Source organism: Bos javanicus, chromosome 10, assembly GCF_032452875.1.
Source record: "Bos javanicus breed banteng chromosome 10, ARS-OSU_banteng_1.0, whole genome shotgun sequence".
Taxonomy (NCBI): Eukaryota; Metazoa; Chordata; class Mammalia; order Artiodactyla; family Bovidae; genus Bos; species Bos javanicus.
In genome coordinates this window covers 78799068-78819880 of record NC_083877.1, presented here as the reverse complement: position 1 = coordinate 78819880, position 20813 = coordinate 78799068, and the positions used below count along the sequence as shown (strand labels likewise).

The 20813-nt window shown below is 38.3% G+C and overlaps 1 protein-coding gene across 2 annotated transcripts; it reads right to left on the bottom strand.

Moving 5' to 3' along the window:
* Nucleotides 1-261: 261 nt before the first annotated feature.
* EIF2S1 (eukaryotic translation initiation factor 2 subunit alpha) lies at nucleotides 262-20742 on the bottom strand. 2 transcript variants are annotated; one of them, XM_061429188.1, is made up of 9 exons: nucleotides 20673-20727; nucleotides 20253-20491; nucleotides 15725-15966; nucleotides 10244-10323; nucleotides 8459-8610; nucleotides 4366-4472; nucleotides 2643-2740; nucleotides 1735-1878; nucleotides 262-805 (listed from the first exon to the last, which is right to left on the bottom strand). In XM_061429188.1, the coding sequence occupies exons 3-9, from the start codon at nucleotides 15963-15965 to the stop codon at nucleotides 680-682; spliced, it is 948 nt and encodes a 315-aa protein (XP_061285172.1). In that variant the 5' UTR covers nucleotide 15966; nucleotides 20253-20491; nucleotides 20673-20727; the 3' UTR covers nucleotides 262-679. The 2 variants fall into 2 exon arrangements, with proteins under 2 accessions (XP_061285172.1, XP_061285173.1); XM_061429189.1 differs by lacking the exon at nucleotides 20253-20491 and having other exon boundaries at nucleotides 20673-20742.
* Between the last annotated feature and the right edge of the window lie 71 nt (nucleotides 20743-20813).

Genomic DNA, 20813 nt, shown 5'->3' with positions numbered 1-20813 from the left:
TGGGTGGGGGGAGAGGGTGCCTGGCACACAGCACACGGCTCACGGGATCTCAGCTCCCTAACCAGGGATCAAACCCAGGCCCTCAGCTGTTAAAGCATGGAGTCCTGACCACTGGCAAAGTCTCTGTAAACCTTCCTTTTGAAAGGATCTGCTATACTTATCTTCTGGTCACCTGCCTTTAAATTACTACATTTCAAATAAAATGAAATTCTTAGGAATCATAATGCTTTTAACTGGTGATAATAAGGAAGAAACCTATGGTTAAATATCCCAGAAATTTATTTAATGTTTGCTTGATACATTTTATATAGAAAGGTTGGAACTATTCGCTTTGAGTGCCTCTGGTAAATCTCATGGAGGCACTAATCTACAAAGGGGTGCCAATCTGGAGATATCAGAAATGGAAATCATAAGCCCAATTTATGTCTCGTCTTGAAGATCTGTCTCTAGTGAAATCAGGCCACTCCCTTAAAAAACGCTCAAGGTGTTGGAGCTACTGTGTGAAAACAGCTAACATTTAGGAGGGCATTTCATGTTTTGGTCTGTTGGAACATTTAAATACTTAAAATAAAAAATATTCAGCTTTGAAGTTTTCAATACTGGAAAACTTTTAAGTCTAGGGTTTACAGCCAGGAAGGCTGCTTTGTGTTCCTTAAACTGGACTCTGTTTCCCACAAAGTTAATCTTCAGCTTTGGCTTCCATTTCTTCTGCATCATCATCTCCATCCACTTCTGCATTTTCTCTCTCAAGCCTCTCCAGCTGCCTTGCAAGTTCGGTCTCATCTGTATCTGTGACCACTTTGGGCTGTGGAAGCAGAGGCACAATTTCAATGTGAATGTAGTTAAACATACACAAATTCAGTTTCAATACTATTACTGCCTGGTATTTTAACTCTTATTCTGAGTGCTGAAATACTACCAATAAATTCCATGAGATAATAAAACTGAAAATACATATTGGCTGTATCTTTCAAACACACAAAAAGATGACCTATAAAAATACATCTTCTGGCTTCAAAATTTCTTCCACAGAAGAAATTTATTTTGAAAATTACATATGAAAATTTGGTTTTGTTCTTGTTGAGATGAGAAAAACATAGGACACTGTTGTAGTTCCTCATTCTGAAATCAAACTTCAAGCATTCTAAATTCTGCTGCTGCTGCTGCTAAGTCGCTTCAGTCGTGTCCAACTCTGTGCGACCCCATAGACGGCAGCCCACCAGGCTCCCCCGTCCCTGGGATTCTCAAGGCAAGAACACTGGAGTGGGTTGCCATTGCCTTCTCCAATTCATGAAAGTGAAAAGTGAAATGAAGTCGCTCAGTCGTGTCTGACTCTTAGTGACCCCATGGACTACAGCCTACCAGGCTCCTCCATCCATGGGATTTTCTAGGCAAGAGTACTGGAGTGGGGCGCCATTGCCTTCTCCGTTCTAAATTCTGACAATAATCAATTACTGCTTTCTTTTTTCAGTTATTTTGTCTTTATTTTTTTCATTTTGGGGGATCAGTGACCACAGTCTTGAATAACCACCCCATGATAGTTCTTATTTACTTTTAAAACCCTTTTAGGAAATCGAGTCAATGACTATTTTATACTTAGAGGACTTGTAGTTTTAAACCTATCTCATGTTTTATAAGTCACTGATCAGATATTTTAGAAGACAAACCAGTTACATGATTGAAACGTCTTTAAAACTTTAATGACAAGGCAAAAAATCCCAGTATTGACCTCACCTCCATTTGAACATTGAAGACACCCCTCTTTTCCTCTATTTTTTCTTTTATAACAGCCATAGCTTGATTGAGGACAGAGAGGCCTTCTGTTCTCTCCAGGGTGGTTGTAGTCATTACATACCGAGGAGGAGCTATTAGATTAATCTAAGGAAGACAAAAATTCAATTATGAATGTACCTACAGACCACATAACAATTAGGATGTTTGAGAATCGTTTTGCTAATCTGCTGCTTTAAAAACAAATCATCCCAAAATTTACTCCCAATTCTGCAGCACAGCAATTTGAGGTAGTTTGTTAATGTAGCAGAAGCTAATTGAAGCTAACTGATACTATGATGTAACCCAGTAGTAGAAGCAGTCTGCTGCTGCTGCTGCTAAGTCGCTTCAGTCGTGTCCGACTCTGTGCGACCCCATAGATGGCAGCCCACCAGGCTCCCCCGTCTCTGGGCTTGGATAATCTGTCTCTAAAATAAACAAAAAAGATTCCTATTTGGTTCTAAACTAAACCGATGGAAGAAATTCTTCTAAGTGATTCTGATTAACAGCCATCCAGTTAATTTTATTGCTAATCAAAGAGTCAGGCCAAACCTCCTTAAAACTGTGTGTGAATATAAGAGAATATATTGTCCTTTTCAAGATTCTATGAGCATAATGGGCACTGTGGCTACTTACTGTAAAGGAGGTTTAGCATAGCTGGTTCTTTGGCACTAAATACCAATAGGAATCTCTATCCATAGTGACAGTAGCAGTAGCTACAACAAAAGCCTACACATAATTTTAAACATTCCCTAGAAGTATCAAGAACCACTTTTAGTAACACTTGATATGAAATATGACCATTAAAAAATCTGGATTTAATTTGGATTAAGTGGATATTTCAGTAGGGAGGGAGAAAACAGGCTACTCACTTTGATGGGCATGGTTTCTGTAGAACAATTCAAACCCGCTCTCAGAGCTTCTTTTACGGCATCGATGCCTTCATAACCATAACAAGCCACTTCAATATCTAAAATTATAAAAATTCAAAAGCTTACTTCAAAATATGCAAATTTTTTTTAAGTTTAAAAAGAAATCAGAGATATGACAAATACATTAGTACTCAAATACTTATGAAAGCTTTCATTACCCTTTCAACTAGAAATCAACCCCAGCTATTAACTTTCATATTTAAAAATATCTGAACATGCAGTGATATCATATCTTCTCACCAACATCAAGCCCCTGAATGATGAAACCATAAAAAAGAGAAATTTAACAAACATCTTGAATTTGGGCTATATTTGGGTTGAAATCATAATTCCAACCCCTCTGTGCTTCAGTTCCTTATTTGTGAAATGGTTAGGAGGAGTGTGATGAAATCTGAATGAAATAATAACCACGGGGGCTTCCCTGGTAACTCTGGTCAAGGATCTGCCTGCCAATGCAGGAGCTGGGTTCGATCCCAGATCTAGGATGCCATGGAGCAACTAGACTGATGTGCCATCTGAGCCTGTGCTCAGGAGCTGCAACCACTGAAGCCCAAGCACCCTAGAGCCTTTGCCCTGCAACAAGAGAGGCCACCACAATGAGAAGTCCGTACACGGCAACTAGAGAAAAGCCTGCACAGCAACAAAGACCCAGCAAAGCCCCCCAAATAAATAAAATTATAAAAAACCAAAATAATGTAACTACAAATTGTCTAGAATAACGGCATACTCTGACCCAGCAATCCTACTTTTAAGAATTTGCCTTACAGAACACCTGTATAAATGGGTAAGTCTATGTGTATAAAGGTGTTAAAATGCAGTGTTTTTTGTAATGTAGTTAGTTGACCCTTAACAATACAGCCTTGAACTGCATGGTCTCCTTAACATGTTGATTTTTTTCAAACGTAAACACTAGAATACTACATGAACCACGGTAGTTGATTCTCAGATACAGAATCAGACACACAGGACTGACGAGGTTATATATGAATTTTCGAGTGTGCAGAGGGTGGGCAACCCTCTTATACATTGTTTAAGGGTCAACTACAGTAAAAAAGACTAGCCCAACCTGAACATTCATCAAGAGGAGACTGGCTGATATCAAGGTTTATTATTCTATGCAATATTACCTAACATTCAAAATGAGAATGATCCTCAAGTTCTACAGGGAAGGGCAGCCATAGGACACCAAATAGAAATAGCTAGTTGGAGAAAATGGTGCACACTATGATCCCATTCTTACGAAAACATAAAAACTTATATCTGAACATAAATAGCACACATTCCTATACAGCATAGGTATAGAAAAAAATGTCTGAAAGAATAGATCCCAAATTAACAGTGGTTAATCCAGAGGCATGGGAGGATATTACTGTACTGTCAGAATTTTAAAGCATGCACTAAAACAAAATAATCACTCCACCCAAAAAAAGGGCCAACTTAAGGTTAGCTGAGCTCATTTACTTGTGTCAATATATATGCATTTTATGATAACTCAGTAGAAGCAAAAATTACTTAATTTCTTTAGCTTTTCTTGCTGTGAAAAATAAACATTTAGAAACAGGTAGATGTTGATGTAGCAACATATTCTTTGGTGAGGGTCATTATTTAATAGCTTTTCTAGTACATGCAAAATATTTTAAACAGCATTTAAAAAATCATTTACCTGCTCGAATTTTGACAGCCTGGGGGGTCAAACGCCTATTAATATTGTTAATGAGTACTTCACGTTCATCTTCATTCAAATCTAAGCTATCCAAAATAGATGGGTCTCTGAAAGAAAACACACACAACAAAATGTCAAGGTTACTTTACTGATAATTAGGACACCAAACATAATATAACAGAATAATGTTTAAGAGCACAGCGTTTAGTGTCAGAATTAAGAGTTCAAATCTTAGCTTCACAATTTAATAGCTTTGTGCTTGGGGGCCTTTCTAGATCTGTTTCCAAATTGGTAAAACAGGAATAAAAACTGTGTATCTCACTGGACTGCAGAATTAAATGAGCTAATGCAACTGAAGTGCTTAGGCTTGTATGACAAAAAGAAAACACCCAAATGATCATTATTAAAAGGAAAATTTTAGAGATCTGACTAAAGCAAGCAATTTAATGTTTCCTATACAGGCATAACTTGAAGGTATTGTGGGTTCGGTTCTAGACTACAATAAAGCACGTTTAGGAATAAAGTGAGTCACACGTTTGGCTTCTCAGTGCGTACAAAAGTTACGCCTATGCCATACTGTTGTTTTCTGTTAAAAATACTTCATTCCTAAAAAATGGTAACCATCATCTGAGTCTTCAGGGAGATGTAATCTTCTTGCAATAGTAACATCGAGGGATCACAGATCACAACAAAATATTGAAAAAGTTTGAAATATTGCAAGAATTCTCAAAATGTGACACAGAGACATGAAGTGAGCAAAGGCTGTTGGAAAACTGGCACCAACAGATTTGCTTGATGCAGGGATGCCACAAACCTTCAATCTGTAAAAAATGCAGTACTTGCGAAGTGCAGTAAAATGAATTCTGCTTATATATCTCACATCCCACTATAATTAAGCATATCCCTGTAATTAACAGTCCTTGCTTCAAGGAGCTCGAAAAGAACAAAAACATGGAGAAAAATTAAAAAAAAAAAAAAATAGAAGTGCATTTTTGCACTTCTGGGGTGAGGTGAGGAAGGTATCAGTGGGGTCAGGAAGGGCTTCATGAATGAGGTGGCATTTCATCTGACCCTTTTAAGTGCCACAAACAGGGACCAGTCTTGTTCACTGGCATGTTTGTTGAACAAATTAAAAAATGGAAAAAAAGAAATAATGACTAAAAGAATGGTAGGATTTTAACAAGACTATTTTAAGAAAATTCTGATATACTGATACTGAAAGACAAACCAACAGAAAAAAAAGAAAATGAGATGAACAGATGTTTCACAGAAGACAAATGGTCAATTAACGTATGAAAAGTGGTCAACTTCCACCAACAACCAGCAAAACGCAAACCCAAATAAGACACTATTGGACATCAATCTGCTTTGCAAAAAGAAAAGAAAAATCTGAGATGTATATCAAATGTTGATGAAGAGAAATAGAAACACTCATATAATTGCTAAAAGGACTATAAACTATAGAACCAATTTGGAGAAACTTTAACAAAACTAAGTAAATTTAAAGGTGCCTATAATCAGTCCCATGACTCAACAATTCTATTCCAAGGTATCCATCTAAGAAATTTCCAAATGTGTACACAGAGACATGTACATGTATTCACATAGCACTATTTGAAAAACAGGGGAGGATTACCTAAACATTTTTTAATAGAGGAACAAAAAAGGGGGCATGTTCTCACAAGTAAATACCATATAGAAATGAATATGAAGTAGGCATACATGTATCAATTTGGAGAAATTGATAGATTTATGAAATTTACAGTAACTGATAGATTACTGAAATTTACAGTAACAGCATCACAAGTAAAAATATAAAGTACTGAAAACCTGTCACAATGATAAAATAAATTTTGTTTTTTTGTTTAAACATTTTAAAACATAAAAAAGATTCTGTATGTACTTTTAATAATCTATTCACACATTTACATGTATCAATACCATAAATGATAATGACGTACACATAATTTCACAACAGTGGTTACCATTGTTGAGTGACCAAAATATCTTTGGAGGCAAAAATATTGTTTCCAACTATCTCATAAATTTTAACTAAAAGGGAAAAAAAAAAAGAAGCACATGTGGCATCGAATTATGATTGAGTTAAATCTGGACAGTTGCAACATGGCTGATGAAAGAGAAGAACTTTAACGGTGATAAATGAAGATTAATTCACTAGGATGAATGTTAATTTGTTAAGAATTTTAATGCAGAGCAGTAATGGAGAAGGTGCAGGAGGCAGAAGCTGTAAGCAGGGCCAATGATGACAGCAAACCGAGGTGAGAGGTGTACTGACTGAGGAGCCCAAGACTAAAGGCAGGGAGGAAAGAAATATAAAGCAGTGCTTGATGCCCAATAGCATAAACTCTGGATGGACCTAGAATGCTTGTGTTTGAATCCTGGCTCTACCATTTGGTAGCTGTGTGAACTTGGACAATTTAACCTCTGCCTCAATTCCCTCATCTATAAGATAGGAATAATAGCACTCACACCACAGGTGGTTGTGAGGATGACATATATGTTTGCTGTCATAATTATTACTCTTCTCACCTTTCCCACAATTTGACATAAAAAAAAATTAAGTCACATGAGGGGAGGGGGTAAGGTGGAAGGGATCTGGAGCCTCAGGTGAGTAGGCATGATGGAGGCTCTAACAGTTCAAAGTCCCACTTGGCCATTCTGAGGGCTGAAGAGACTAATCTCCCATGGCAGGACACGAGTTGGCAAGTAACGATGCAGTGGTGAGGCTGCTCATGAAGTATTAACATCTAGGAGTGGGAGGTGCAGAAGTAGAGACAGTAAGTACAGAGAACTTAAGAAGTCTGACTATTAAAAGGAGAGGACACAGTGCTTCCTACAGGAGAAAAGTAGAGGGCCGGTTGAAAAGTCTGTTTTTTAGTATAAATGGGAAAAATCTGAGCATGTTTTTATGTTGATAAAGCAAAATCAATAAAGAAAAAGGCTGAAGACTCAAGGGAGGGAATAACAGATGGAGATGATATTTCTCAGGAATAGCTGGGCACAGGGGTAAGATTAGTTTGAGAGCAGGAAGGACCCAAATTCCAGTGTGACAAGAGCATAGGAGGTAATGACAGGTGGGCAAGAGGTAAGTTGGATGAGATGGTGGAAGGAAACGGAGGTGATCCTGTGCAATGGCTTCTTTTTCAGGCAGTGAGCGCAGCAGGTGAGAGGGAGGGAAGAGGGATAGAGTGGGTATCTGGGGAAGTGTGGAGAAGTTCTGAAACAGCCAATCTAAGAATGGGAGGAAGAAGTGACCCAGAGCAAAGAGGGTGTGGGGCAGCAGTTAAGGCCCAGCTGAGGTTGGAGACCATGAATATGCGTGGCACCAACCTGTAAGACTGTGGTTGTTCCTAGCAGCACCCAGCATTCTGTAAGTGCAGAGAAGGCAGGAACATCGCTCCAAGGCTGGATGTAACAGAAGGAAAAACAGGGCAAAGCTCATGATATTGGCAAGAAAGTTATTGAAATGATGGACCATGGGTCTACGCTGAGTAAGAGAAGGCAAGAAAAGGTGAACAGACAGGGAGGAAAGAAAGGGTCTGGAATCAGCCTGATGTAAGAATTAAGGCAACAGAGTAGGACAATGTGGCAGCTGGAAGGACAGGAGGCTGTGGTAAAAGAACAGAGTGTGTGAATTAAAGATTTTGGAGGAGCAAATCCTGGTGACAGTAAGACCCAGGGTGAGGTCATATGGGAAACTGGCTAACATGGCGTGGGCTGAAGGTCTAAGCAACTGAGGTAAAGAAAACAAGAGATTTCAGTTTAAATGAAATGTCTATGCTGGCCCTGAAGTCACTGAGGACAATCACAAAACTTGGAGAGGAAAAGATTTAAGGCAATAGCGTCAGGATGGTTTAAAGAACTACCCAACTATGGTACACCAAATCATACAGGCTTAGCTTTAGAGGACTGGCCCATATCATGGGCCTTTTATACTGAAATATTTTAATCTAAATTTGACAAGGACTTACTACATGGATGTTGTGTTACTAAATGTTAGGCTCTCAACCTGTGTGCTAGGCCTAGCAGCTGTAATACCAAGGGAAAAGCAGAGCTAAGGAGGAGTTCTTACGAGACTGCGTGCTTAAATGCATCATAGGCACCATATCCGGGTCTCTTGTACTTGTCATCGAAGACCCAGGCAGTCCTCTGGAATAGGCTTTCCAGCTGCTCATCCTTGGTATATTCTAAGACCTCAGCAACATGACGAAGAATGCTGTAAACCTAGAAAAAAAAATGAAGAGGACAACAATTCAAAGATAAGAGATATACATTTTTTTTAAAAAGATATTTTTAGATTTTAGAAGACAGCATATAAAAACAAACCTTTGGTTACTTTGATTAGAATAACTCCTTAACAACAAAAGATTACCATATGAAAACTTTTTTTCCCATAATTATTTCCTTTTCCATAACAATGAACTCAAGTGGGTGAACACACACAAACAGTGTAGCATTTATAGCCTAAGATCCAGAGCAAGTCAATTCTGGGACAAACCAACCTCTCTGAATATGTTTCCTCATTTAGAAAAGGGAGATACCAGTATCTCTCCTTTTTATTGTAGAGAGTTCTTACATGGATCAAATATAAGACATTAGGACTACTATTCCACGAGAGATGGGGGCTCGATCCCTGGACTGGGAAGATTCTCTGGATGTGGAAATGGCAATCTGCTCCAGTATTCTTGCCTGGAAAACTCCATGGACAAAGGAGCCTGGTGGGCTGCAGTCCATGGGGTTGCAGAGTCAGACACAAAACACACACACACACACCCCCCCCAACATGAGAGCATACAACCAGGATGGAGATTTTAGTAATTCTTTTGCTCTGTTATCTTTTAATAATTATCCTTCAATCCTACCCATCTCCTACTCACTGCTGCCAATTTTTTTTTTCTAATCTCCTAAAAATAAAAGGACTCAAAGAAGAGAAAGTGTATTAAGAAAGGTTTCATGTTAATTACACACAAAAACTGACCCAGGGAAGGTAATATCATTGGCTATTTCATTCTAACATCATCCCAATAAGATCTACTCACGTACTTATTTTACAATATTTTACAACAGCCTAGGGGAACAAACAAAATGGAAATTTCCTAGAGACGTGCTTCTCCAATTTGGACTTGGTGGGACTTGAAAGATTTGGGTAATGGTCTCATAGCTTTTGTATTTTTACTCTTTTACCAGGGTTAAGCAAGATTTAAAAAACCTTCTCTTCATTTAAACAGTGTTCTTGGCATTTTACCTTGAAGATAAAAACATACAGGGCAGAAGAGAACGAAAGACACAAAAGAAGGATAAAGAAAAGAGAAGCAATGGAAACTCCCAATAAGAACTGAAGATCTAGGGAATAAAGGAAAATCTGAATAGGACCAAAGAACAGAAAAATATAGGAAGATGAGAATGAAGAAATGACAATTCCTGCCTTATTAGTGCTTATTGTGGATAAGTAACAAATAACAGGAAAAATAAGAAAAAAAAGCTGGTTGTTTCTGTGATCCTTACCCCAGAAGAGTTTAAAGTCAAAACTTACATGTTATGACAGCCAAATCAGCTAAACTCACTCATAGTTAACATAAAAGAGCTTAAAAACACTAATGGTCTGGTACTGATCTGAGAACATTATTAGACTTCAGTGCTTTAACGTAGTAACATCATGAGACAACTGATGTTGTCTCACTAAAGTCACACTCTTTCAAAATGGAGTGTTCAAATTATTTTCCTATGAAGCACAGAACTGAAAATGGAAATACAGATACAGAAAATCTAGGTTTTTGTTTCTGCCAGCAACATGCCATGTAGATTATTTATTAAACACATTTAACAGTGGACTAATTTGACTAAATAATCAACTTACAGTTTTGGATTTGGTAAATTTATCTTCACATTTGATTGCTTCCTCTGGTGAAACTCTTCTTTTTGACAAATCAATATATCCTATATGAGAAAAATTTGAAAACATTATCTCTGTCCAGGTATCAACAAATTACTGACAATTTTCATAACCATATTGCTGGGTTGGCATACCTACACTTATTTCCTACTTAAATTGTATCAATAAAAAAAACTGCATAAGAAGTACATGTATTATGAACGAGTATTATGTTTTAAAGTAAATTTTTGTCATCATGTAATGTTATCTTGGTGGAGGGAACTAATAATTTTAATTATCCATATGAGAGGTAAAACCATGTCTATTAAGCATCAGAGGATCAACTGTATCATGTTTTCTGTATTCTTGATGTTCTGACATTTGTGGCCTGGCTGACCAGGGAAGCCTCTGCTGCCCAGCACTAGCCAAGGGCTCAATGGGAGCCTTTCACATGGAAATCAGCCAACCCAGAGCCCACGTCCCCAGCCATCTCATCAAAGTTCCACACATCAGGCCAGTACTCCCCCATGCCCTAAACCGACGTAGGGCCAGATACCAGACAACCAGAGATAGTGCCCGTGCACCAGGCACTGCCCATACTATTCAGATGAGCCAAGTGTAAACTGTTTACAACAACCTGCCTTGCCTTTCTCATGGAAACCTCAATACAGGCTCTGGCCTAAGGTTTCCCCTTGCTCTTCCTGCCTCCTGATCAAAACTGGTGCTTCCTCATCTGGCTTTGCACAGCATGCTGGGTCCCCATTTCCCGGGAAACTTTAATAATAAAAATCTTCTTTCAATGGCATGGCCACTCCATGTCACCAGTCACCTTCATAGATGAAAGTCCCATGGGCACAAAATGAGACAAGAAGTTAAATGTATTTTAAAGAATTAAATGTTCCAAAGTTCACTGGAACACTATTTACAACAGCCAGGACATGAAATCAACCTAAATGCCCAACAATGGAGGAATGCATAAAGATGTGGTACATACACACAGTGGAGTATTAGTCATGGCTATCAGGGGATAAGATGGGGAGATAAACTGGAAGACCAGGACTGACATATATACACTACTACATATAACTATACTCAAAGCTCTATAATGGCTAACCCGGGAAAAGAATCTAAAAAAGACTGGATACATGTGTATGTATAACTAATTCACTTTGTTGTACACCTGAAACTGACACAACACTGTAAATCAACTCTACCTCAATAAAAATAAAAAATAAAAAAAGAATTAAAGAGAAAATGGTCTTTCACCTTTACCCACATATTAGGTTGCAAAAGTAATTGCAGTTTTGCACTGTAGAAATTTGCTGGAATACATTCTTAAATGTGGCTGTTATACATTATTTTAATGTGCAATTATTGCTTTACGTTTTTTGCTAATGAATTATTACTTGCTGTTTATTTCATATGTATTTATGTATTTTAGACTATGGAAATAGTCTATGGAAATGATATTAGACAAAAAACAAATCTGAGTGATTTTCTTATTTGAGTTCAAAATGGGTCGTAAAGCACAGGAAACAAGCTGCAACATCAACAACGCATTTGGCCCAGAAACTGCTAATGAACGTACAGTGCAGTGGTGGTTCAGAAGTTTTGCAAAGGAGACGAGTGCCTTGAAGATGAGAAGTGCAGTGGCTGGCCATCGGAAGTTGAGAACCACGGAGAGTATCACGGAAGCTGATCCTCTCAAAATTACACGAGAAGTTGCTGAAGAACTCAATGTCGACCATTCTACGATTATTTGGCATTTTTGAAGCAAATTGGAAAGGCGAAAAAGCTCAGTAAGTGGGTGCCTCAAGAACTCACCGCAAATCAAAAAAATAATCGTTTTGAAGTGTCATCTTCTTTTATTCTACACAACTACAACGAACCATTTCTCAGTTGGATTTTGTTGTGTGGCAAAAAGTAGATTTTATACAACAACCAGCAATGACCAGCTCAGTGGTTGGACTGAGAAGCTCCAAAGCATTTCTTAAAAGTCAAACTTGCACCAAAACTCATCATCACTGTCTGGTGGTCTGCTGCCAGTCTGATCCACTACAGCCTTCTGAATCCCAGTGAAACCATTACATCTAAGAAGTATGCTCAGCAAATCTAAGAGTTGCACCGAAAGCTGCATCCCTGCAGCTTGCACTGTTCAACAGAAAGGGCCCAATTCTTCTCTGCAGCAATGCCTGACCACACGTTTGCACAACCAAAGCTTCCAAAGTTGAATGAATTGGGCTACGAAGTTTTGCCTCATCTGTCATATTCACCTGACCTTTTGCCAACTGGCTACCCGTTCTTCAAGACCTTGACAACTTTTTGCAGTCGACAACCAGCAGGAGGCAGAAAATGCTTTCCAAGAGTTCGTCAAATCCTGAAGCATGGATTTTTTTGCTACAGGAACAAACCAACTTATTTCTCTTTTGCAAAAATGTATTGATTGTAATGGTTCCTATTTTGCTTAATAAAGATGTGTTTGAGCCTAGTTATAATGATTAAAAATTCAGGGTCTGAAACCATGCTTTTGCATCAACCTAATATCTTTCAGGCTAAACTACTTCCTTTACCATCTCTTATAATGCAGTTCTGTCTTGTAAGAAATTCCCCTAGTTTCTATTTACCTGATAATGTCTTCATTTGATTTTTATTGCTGAATATTTTCTTTAGAAACAGAATTCTGGTTTGATAGTTTTCTTTCAGTGTTTTACAGATGTCATTCAATGCTCTGACCTTCATTATTTCCAATAAAAGAATGCCACTGTAATTTGTATTACTGTTCCCCTGTAAATAACATCATTTTCCTTGGCTATTTTGAAGATTTTATTTTTCAATAGTTTGGTATTCCTAGATGTGGTCTTGGTATTTATTCTGCTTCAGGTTTGCTGAGCTTCTCTAATTTGTAAACATTTTTTCTCCCAGCAAATATGGAAACTTCTGGCCATGGTTTCTTCAAATGTATTTTCTGCTTTTTTCTTTCTCTTCTCTTCTTTTGGAATAAAGCTTTTGATTGTTAATAGGTTGCTCTTTTTTTCCTCTCAGTTCTTCAGATTGGTTCTTTTTAAATGAACTACCTTCAAATTTCAAGCCTTCTGTTATCTTTTATCTGATGTTAGCCTATGCATTGAATTTTTTAGATACTAAAAAAAATTTCATTTCTAGAAATTGTATTTAGTTCTTTATGTGAGTTTCTAATTTCTCCACTAAGATTTCTGCTCACTCACTACATTTTCCTGATATCCTTGAGCAGTTAAAACATATTATTTAAAATGCTTATCTGCTAATTGCAACATCAGGGTCATCTCTAGGTTAGTCTCCACTGATTATCTTTTTCAAATGGGTCATATTTTCCTGTTCATTCAAATATTTAGTAATTCTGAATTGTATTCTGGACATTAAAAAAGATATGTGGCAGAGCTCTGAATTCCTTTAGGTTCCTCTTAAGGATACTGATTTTGTTGTTGTTGTTGTTCACTCTGCATGGCTTGTGGGATCCGAGTTCCCCAATCAGGGACTGAACCACCACCTCTGGCAGCAAAGGTAAAAGTCTTAACCACTGTACTGCCAGGGAACTCCCAAGGATACTCAATTTGTTTTAGCAGTTAACTTGTCTGAATTCAAAACTATACAGAGCTGTCTCCTCAGATGGAAAACAAACAAAATTTGTTTTGATTTTTATCCTGTAGGGCTGCTTGCAGTGTAACCTCTACAAGTAGTTCAGAAGTCAGCTAGAGATTTGAGCAGAATTTTTATATATAAACTTAGGGGCTCTCTGTCTGTCTCTTTCTCTAATCCCTATCACTACTTTCCAATTGTTGTGGCTGTCCAGAACTCTTATCTCTGGCTCTCAAGTCATTAAGACTGAGGGTTTTCCTTTAGAATCTTCACTGCCCTGCTTGGTATATCATGGCACTCAGTCAAAAGGCTGTAAACCTTATCCAGTGCAGTTCCTGTCTTCCCAGTGTTAACTTGCCTTCAGTTTCAGCCTGCTTTTGGTTGCTCCCATTGTCTTTGGATAAAATTTACCACCCATTTAGAAACTTGCTTAGGGTTGACAGCAGTTATGTTGAATGGCTTATCCAACAGGACTTAAAATTCTAGTATCAGAAATGGATCTCCTCTATAGGATCTTCTGCACTTTGCTTTTTTCTTATCTTATCATGGAGATCTTTTCATATCAGAATATTCAGATTTCATTCTGTAGAAAATTGCTTTGCCTGGCTGTGTCATGATTTATTTAACCACAATTTAGATTGTTGTTTCATGTTTTTAACTTACACTGTACAATGTTGTTATGAAAATACATTTTTACATCTAGCTACTGTACTTACACAAGTATACCCTTTCATTTTTTCTGACTGCAGTTGAAAATATATTTGATTCCGTTTTGTGTTATCTATTTCATGTAATAGGAAAGCAATATAAGCTAAGACACCAGCTGAGGTCCTACTAGGGCAGTGATTAAACACAATATTAAACGGAATAATCTCAGTCTTCAAATAGTTTAATAAATGGGGGCTAGGGAGAGTGCTACAAGTCATATCAAAACATTCAGAATAATCAATGTGCTAATGGTAGCACCTTTTAAGAGGTAATACAAGCTGTCTCCAAAGTTTATTATCTAAGATTATAATCAGAAAAAAAGTCAGTTACGTATAAAATCATTCGTTTGCAAAAGTATCAATTAACTAGATGGCTGAGGAGATTCAGAAAGACAAGTTCAGTCAGGGTGACTGACTAGTCTTTTAAGCACGATGGTAACTACGTGACTGAAACGAACACCTGACAAATTATAGAGACAGCTGAAACCAATGATCTTAACTATATTAACTGAAGACAAAACCTACTCATTGGTATCGTACAATGTATTTAGAAACTGTGTTCACAAAGGTGAAGACTTACATGGGGTCCAAAGAAGGGGCACCCAAAGAGTCGCGACTCAGCACAGTGTACACATGAACACACTCGTGCATACACACACACACACACACTCTGAATAAACAGCACAGTAAATAAATGGAATACCTATTCACCTCTGCCTGAAAGATCCGGAAGGACCATAGGATCTGGGGGTCACAGACATTCTGATTACCAGAGAGACAGACATTATTCAGTTCTAGATGTGTCTTTTTTAAAGACATAAAATATTCCTAAAATTCATTTACTTTTACAAAAGCTAGTTCTGGATAAACTAATTAACCACTACTTACTAAAAAGGTTTTGTTTAGATGGTTAATTGGCATCCTTCTCTAACAACTGTATGTAAAAGAGTTTAAGTACAAAAAGAGGCATTTTGTTTTTTTACTGCAGCAGGCAATGCACAAAAAATATATTTTAAAATAAGTTTAACTCAGAAAAATTTCAGATATAAATTATTTAACAAAAAATATTTATTCATTATTACATTTATATTTAATAAGTACATATAAATGATTAAAATAAAAATTAAATATTCTTCTCATTTACCTTTTTCTTTGTCCACTCTAATAACAACCACACATTCATTCCTGCCAATTCGGATGAGTTTGTTTATAGAACGGATACGCCTTCTTGACAACTCACTCAGAAGAATCATGCCTTCGATGTTGTTGTATTCCAGCAAGCTGACATAAGCGCCCATTTCAGCAATGGACCTTACATTCACCATCACTACATCTTCCACCTCAGGAAATTTGTGTTGATAAAATCTACAACTTAGACCCGGCATTCTGCAATTTAAACAAAAGAATCAAGTCAGTGTTCAGTTAAGGTCAACATAAAAATACCAATTTTTCACGTCTTGCCACTGGAAGAAGTTTTTAGTCTTCTCATCTCTTTAAACTTCTTAAATGGTGCTAGAAAACAGATGAATGTTTGGGAACCAAGCCTGAATTTTTATTTTGCTCCACATTTTTCTAAGACTTGCATGATTCTCTACAATTAGTTTCAAAGGAATCATAAAAAATAATGATCATTTATAGAGTAAAATATTATTTTAATACTTAATAACAAATGATAGGAAGCATCACTACTGTGATAAGTGAAAGTGAAAGTCACTCAGTCGTGTCCGACTCTTTGTGACCCCATGGACTATACAATCTGTGGAATTCTCCAGGCCAGAATACTGGAGTGGGTAGCCTTTCCCTTCTCCAGGGGATCCTCCCAACCCAGGGATCAAATCCAGGTCTCCCACATTGCAGGTGGGTTCTTTACCAGCTGAGCCACAAGCGAAACCTACTGTTAAAAACCTATCAGCAAAACTAAAGCTACTCTTCCTCCAAGTCGGCTAAGACTGATTACCACCATATAAAGGGAAGAGTTTTCCAACAAATTAAATCTTAACCCTAACCACACATCAAATGATATACTCTATCATTTGTTGTTCAGTCACCAAGTCATGTCCGGCTCTGCAACCCCATGAACTGCAGCGTGCCAGGCTTCCCTGTCCTTCACCATCTCCTGGAGTCTGCTCAAACTCACATCCATTGAGTCGGAGATGCCATCCAACCATCTCATTCTCTGCTGTTGACACACACAACTCTATCATTTATTTTAGGCAGAATTATACATGTCACAACAAAAACTAAAGATTAATCACAAAACATACTACATTTAACTAAAACGTATCCTTCTGAATTTTTTTCCTCTTAAACATGAATTCACAACTACTATAATTTTTAGCTTCCACTTTTCCCATTACTTCCAAATAATCTTCTCTCTTGTTGAACAGGTATACTCAACCCCGAGAATCCTTTAGTAGATATCCCCACTACTATAAAGTTCAAGTTTCTCTTAATCTCCACACACTAAATATATTTAGAACTATTCCTTTTGATCCACCCAACCTACTTTAAACATGGCTCCTTTTATGACCCACAAGCCTAAAATCATTCCATGAATAGAAATATATTTTTAAAAGGAAGCTCTCAAATTAATCTTTGTTGGTAATTTTCATGTTTTTCTGGTAACCTTAACTAATTTACTATTGTTAAAGCTCAGAATATAGGCAATAATAAGATCCCAAGTCCTATGAAAAATTTGTGAAAATTTATGTACTAACTTACCTTTTTTTCTTATTAATTGGGTAACAGGGCCACATTACCTGTCTCAAAGATAAAACACCTACACCCAGCTCATAGAACCCCAGGGTTCTGCTGCAGGGCAGTTTCAGAACTGCTAACTGCACCCACATATATCTTCCTAGTGGCTTACCCACTGACTTATACATTTTTCTGCTCCCCACAGGGTCCTATATAATCCGACCACTGCCTATCTTCCTGAAGTACCACTTTCCTTATAGTCTTCCCCATTTTATAGATGAAAAATATGAAGCATGGGTTAAGCATCTTGTTCTGTCATATACTGTTAACAAGTGAATTTGAACCTGTAACGTTTGAATCCATAGTTAGTGTTTTATTCATTAGGCTGTATTTTCTCTCAACATTATTGGTAAATACATGACAATTAGAAATACCTTAAACAAAAAGCACTATCAGTGTACACATTTAGTGCTAGAACATAATAAATTTTAGTATTAATATCGGGGCTTCCCTGGTGGCTCAGATGGTAAAGAATCTGCCTGCAATGCAGGAAAACCAGGTTCAATCCATTGATCGGGATTATCCCCTGGAGAAGGGAATGGCAACCCACTCTAGTATCCTTGCCTGGAAAATTCCATGGACAGAGGAGCCTGGCAGGCTACAGTCCATGGGGTCGCCAAGTGTCAGACACAACTGTGTCTGACACAACAAGTTGTCAGACTCACACACATAAAATTTTTATTATTAACCTATCCTATTTAATAAAAAATAAACTGTATATAACAGTGGTAGAGAAATATTTCTCTTTGAAGCTTGACAAAATAGGGATTTAGCAAATAAAGGGAAGTAGACATACAATGGTCAGAATTACCCACCAAGAAAAGAGCTGAGCTGGTTGGTTCATTTTTAAACAGGGCTTTTTTTTCTCTTGGACAACTGTTCTCAAATATCTGTAGGTAAAGCACTAAAACTTGAGAGCTAAAAATGTTTCATACTGGGTATAAAAATGAATATCATGGAAAGGTGTGAAACATTTCAAGAGACTTAACAAGCACCAAGTTTCTTCAAATAGTAAAGCCGATAAGTTTGGAGAAGCAAGACCTAAATTGATTGTAAAAGAACACAGGCAATAGTGTAAAAGAATTCTGAAGAGTGATATGAATGCCACTGCTTCAGAAGGCGCAAATCTCTTTGCAAAAGATAATGTAAATAAAGGAATACTGCTGGTGCTATGTCATTCACAGTGAAAGATAGTAGATAAGCACAAAAAATAATCTACGACTTTGCTCTCCTACATACTAACTGTGGCTTAGGAATACTGATGTATTCCCATTAACTGTAGCTTCTAATGTGTGCCATGTACTCACAGGTTTGTGGAGGACATCAAATGAAATAATATACAGGTGAAAAGAGTTGGAAAGTGTAATGCTATACAAATGTAAGATATTAAAAGGCAAAGGAAATATAATTTCCATTTTGCAACTTAATTCATTAAACAATTATTTTTATTATTAAAATAAGTACTAAATGATTTCCTCAAAGACAAATGCTTACTAAGTACAACAGGAGCTAAAACCAGGTCATATGACACTAAATTCAGAGTTTAACCCACAAAGCCTCAATATGTCAGAGTACTACAATACAGTATGTGTTCTCCAGAAAAGAATCTTTCAAAATACAACTGAGCTCCAAGCTAATTTCAAACACCGTGCACCGTCAGTAATTTTGCCTGGTCAAATGGTAGGCAGGAGTACTTAAATCACTGCGTGCTCCAGTCGCCATCGTGGATACGGGAAGTCCACACTCCCTTCCAAAGCAAAGCATGATGTGACAGAGGCAACTCCTGTGGCAATACTAATTCGGCTCTAACACTTCTCAGTTATGCTCTCTGAATGCTCGCCTTTAGTACAGAAGTGCTAAACAAACAAAGCTTTTCAATTATTTCACTGTAGTTGAAAAAGGAAGCAACAATCTCTAAAACTGCGCCATCTTCCTGAGATCTTTTGAGAACCAGAAACTCATTTGGCATCCGATCAGCTAAGAACAGGCACTAAAGCTTTATGTAATTCCAAACTGCTGAAAGACACGGAGTTACAAGATTTTTTTTCCCCCTTGAGTAACAACTTCAATAGGAAGAAAAACCAAGACTTCTTTGCTACACCTTTTCCCCAAGAAACAATGTTTCTTGTTTAATGAAAATTAAAGTAGACTAAGTCTGGGGTAGTTAATAAAAGGGACCTAAAATTTCCGTATCTTGTGTTTTTCAGTTCTGCTTAACCGTAAGACCACAGCGCTTAATTCTACAAGTCTATTCTCATCGGTGCTGAAAATACGGCAAAATGATACGAAGAATAATAAACTCTTCAGTAGTATCTTTTAGTTTCGTCTTAAGGACTGACTCATTCTACAGAAACGCCCAACTCCAGCGACAGGGTAAGAAGAGCTTCGATTTTTTAATATTAGTGGTCAGGTTAACAAACTCTTCTTGGATCTTTTTTTTAACTCAACTCTTGTCAAAATCGTGGCCCAATCCACAGGTTCCTTGAAGTGTCCTGTCTGGTCACCATTGAGAGGTAGTATTTGCCGGGGCGGAAGAAGAAGGGAAAAGAAAAAAGGATGGAATTCTCAGGCCTAGAGACAGCAAAGTGCTCAGCGTCCTGGGGCGGGGTGTCACGGCGTTCTCCCCAGGCCGTCCCACCTCAAGACACCCCCCACTATCACCATGTTGACGAAGCTGTCCCATCACTTGGCCCACTTGCCTTCGCGAGATTCCTCCGTCAGTACCACGACACCTCTGCTACACGGGGAGCCGACACGCAGCCGGCGGGTGGCGGCAGTCATGTCCAGACACTTCCCGCGCGGGGACGGGAAAAGGAGGGGGTGTTAGCCCCGGGGCCTACACTCTACCGACCACCCACGTCCCTAGACACAATCAAAGTGAATTCCTGGAGAAACAGATCAGAGAGACTAGTCACCTGAGGTATGTGTGTGAATCCCACAACAAGGTCCCACGCCACGCTCCTCTGTCGGAGAGATCAGGTTCGATCAGCCCTCAGCAGCCGCCGACTCTCCTCAGCGTGCGCTTCGCTTGACCACACTGCGCATGCGGAACCAGCTCGCAGCACGCAGGCGCCCACGGGAGAGGGACCTTTCTTCGTCACTGACCATAGAGTCCAGGTCCTCCGAGGACAAATAATATGGACCTTAGGAGGACCTGAAAAGTACGTTTTCTCGTTATCTTTAGCTTTCTCTAAGTAATCGTCAAGGCGCAGGTAAAAGGGAAAACTGATTCCTTGTCCCTAAAGCATAAATCCTCGCTGGAACCTTCAGTCAATCAGGAGGTGGCGCTGTGACCAAAGATGAAAACTGGAGGAAGAGAAGGAGCATACTCTTACCTGTTCTTTCGCTTGGCGCGTGCAGAACCGAGCGCAACCGCCTGGGAGGTGGAAGGGGAGGGGCTAGAAGGCGACCCGGAAATGAGGGGGCGATTCCGGGGTGCGCGCGCCTCAACATCCGGGCATCGCCTTCTTGTTTTC

Bases quoted from the DNA above. Each gene is read 5' to 3' on its own strand.
- EIF2S1 (XM_061429189.1), bottom strand. From the start codon at position 15,965: ATGCCGGGTCTAAGTTGTAGATTTTATCAACACAAATTTCCTGAGGTG. The intron at 8,611-10,243 runs GTAAGTTGATTA...TTTTTTTTCTAG, and splicing joins AATTTACCAAATCCAAAACT to GTTTACAGCATTCTTCGTCA. The intron at 1,879-2,642 runs GTGAGTAGCCTG...TGTCTTCCTTAG, and splicing joins CAGAAACCATGCCCATCAAA to ATTAATCTAATAGCTCCTCC.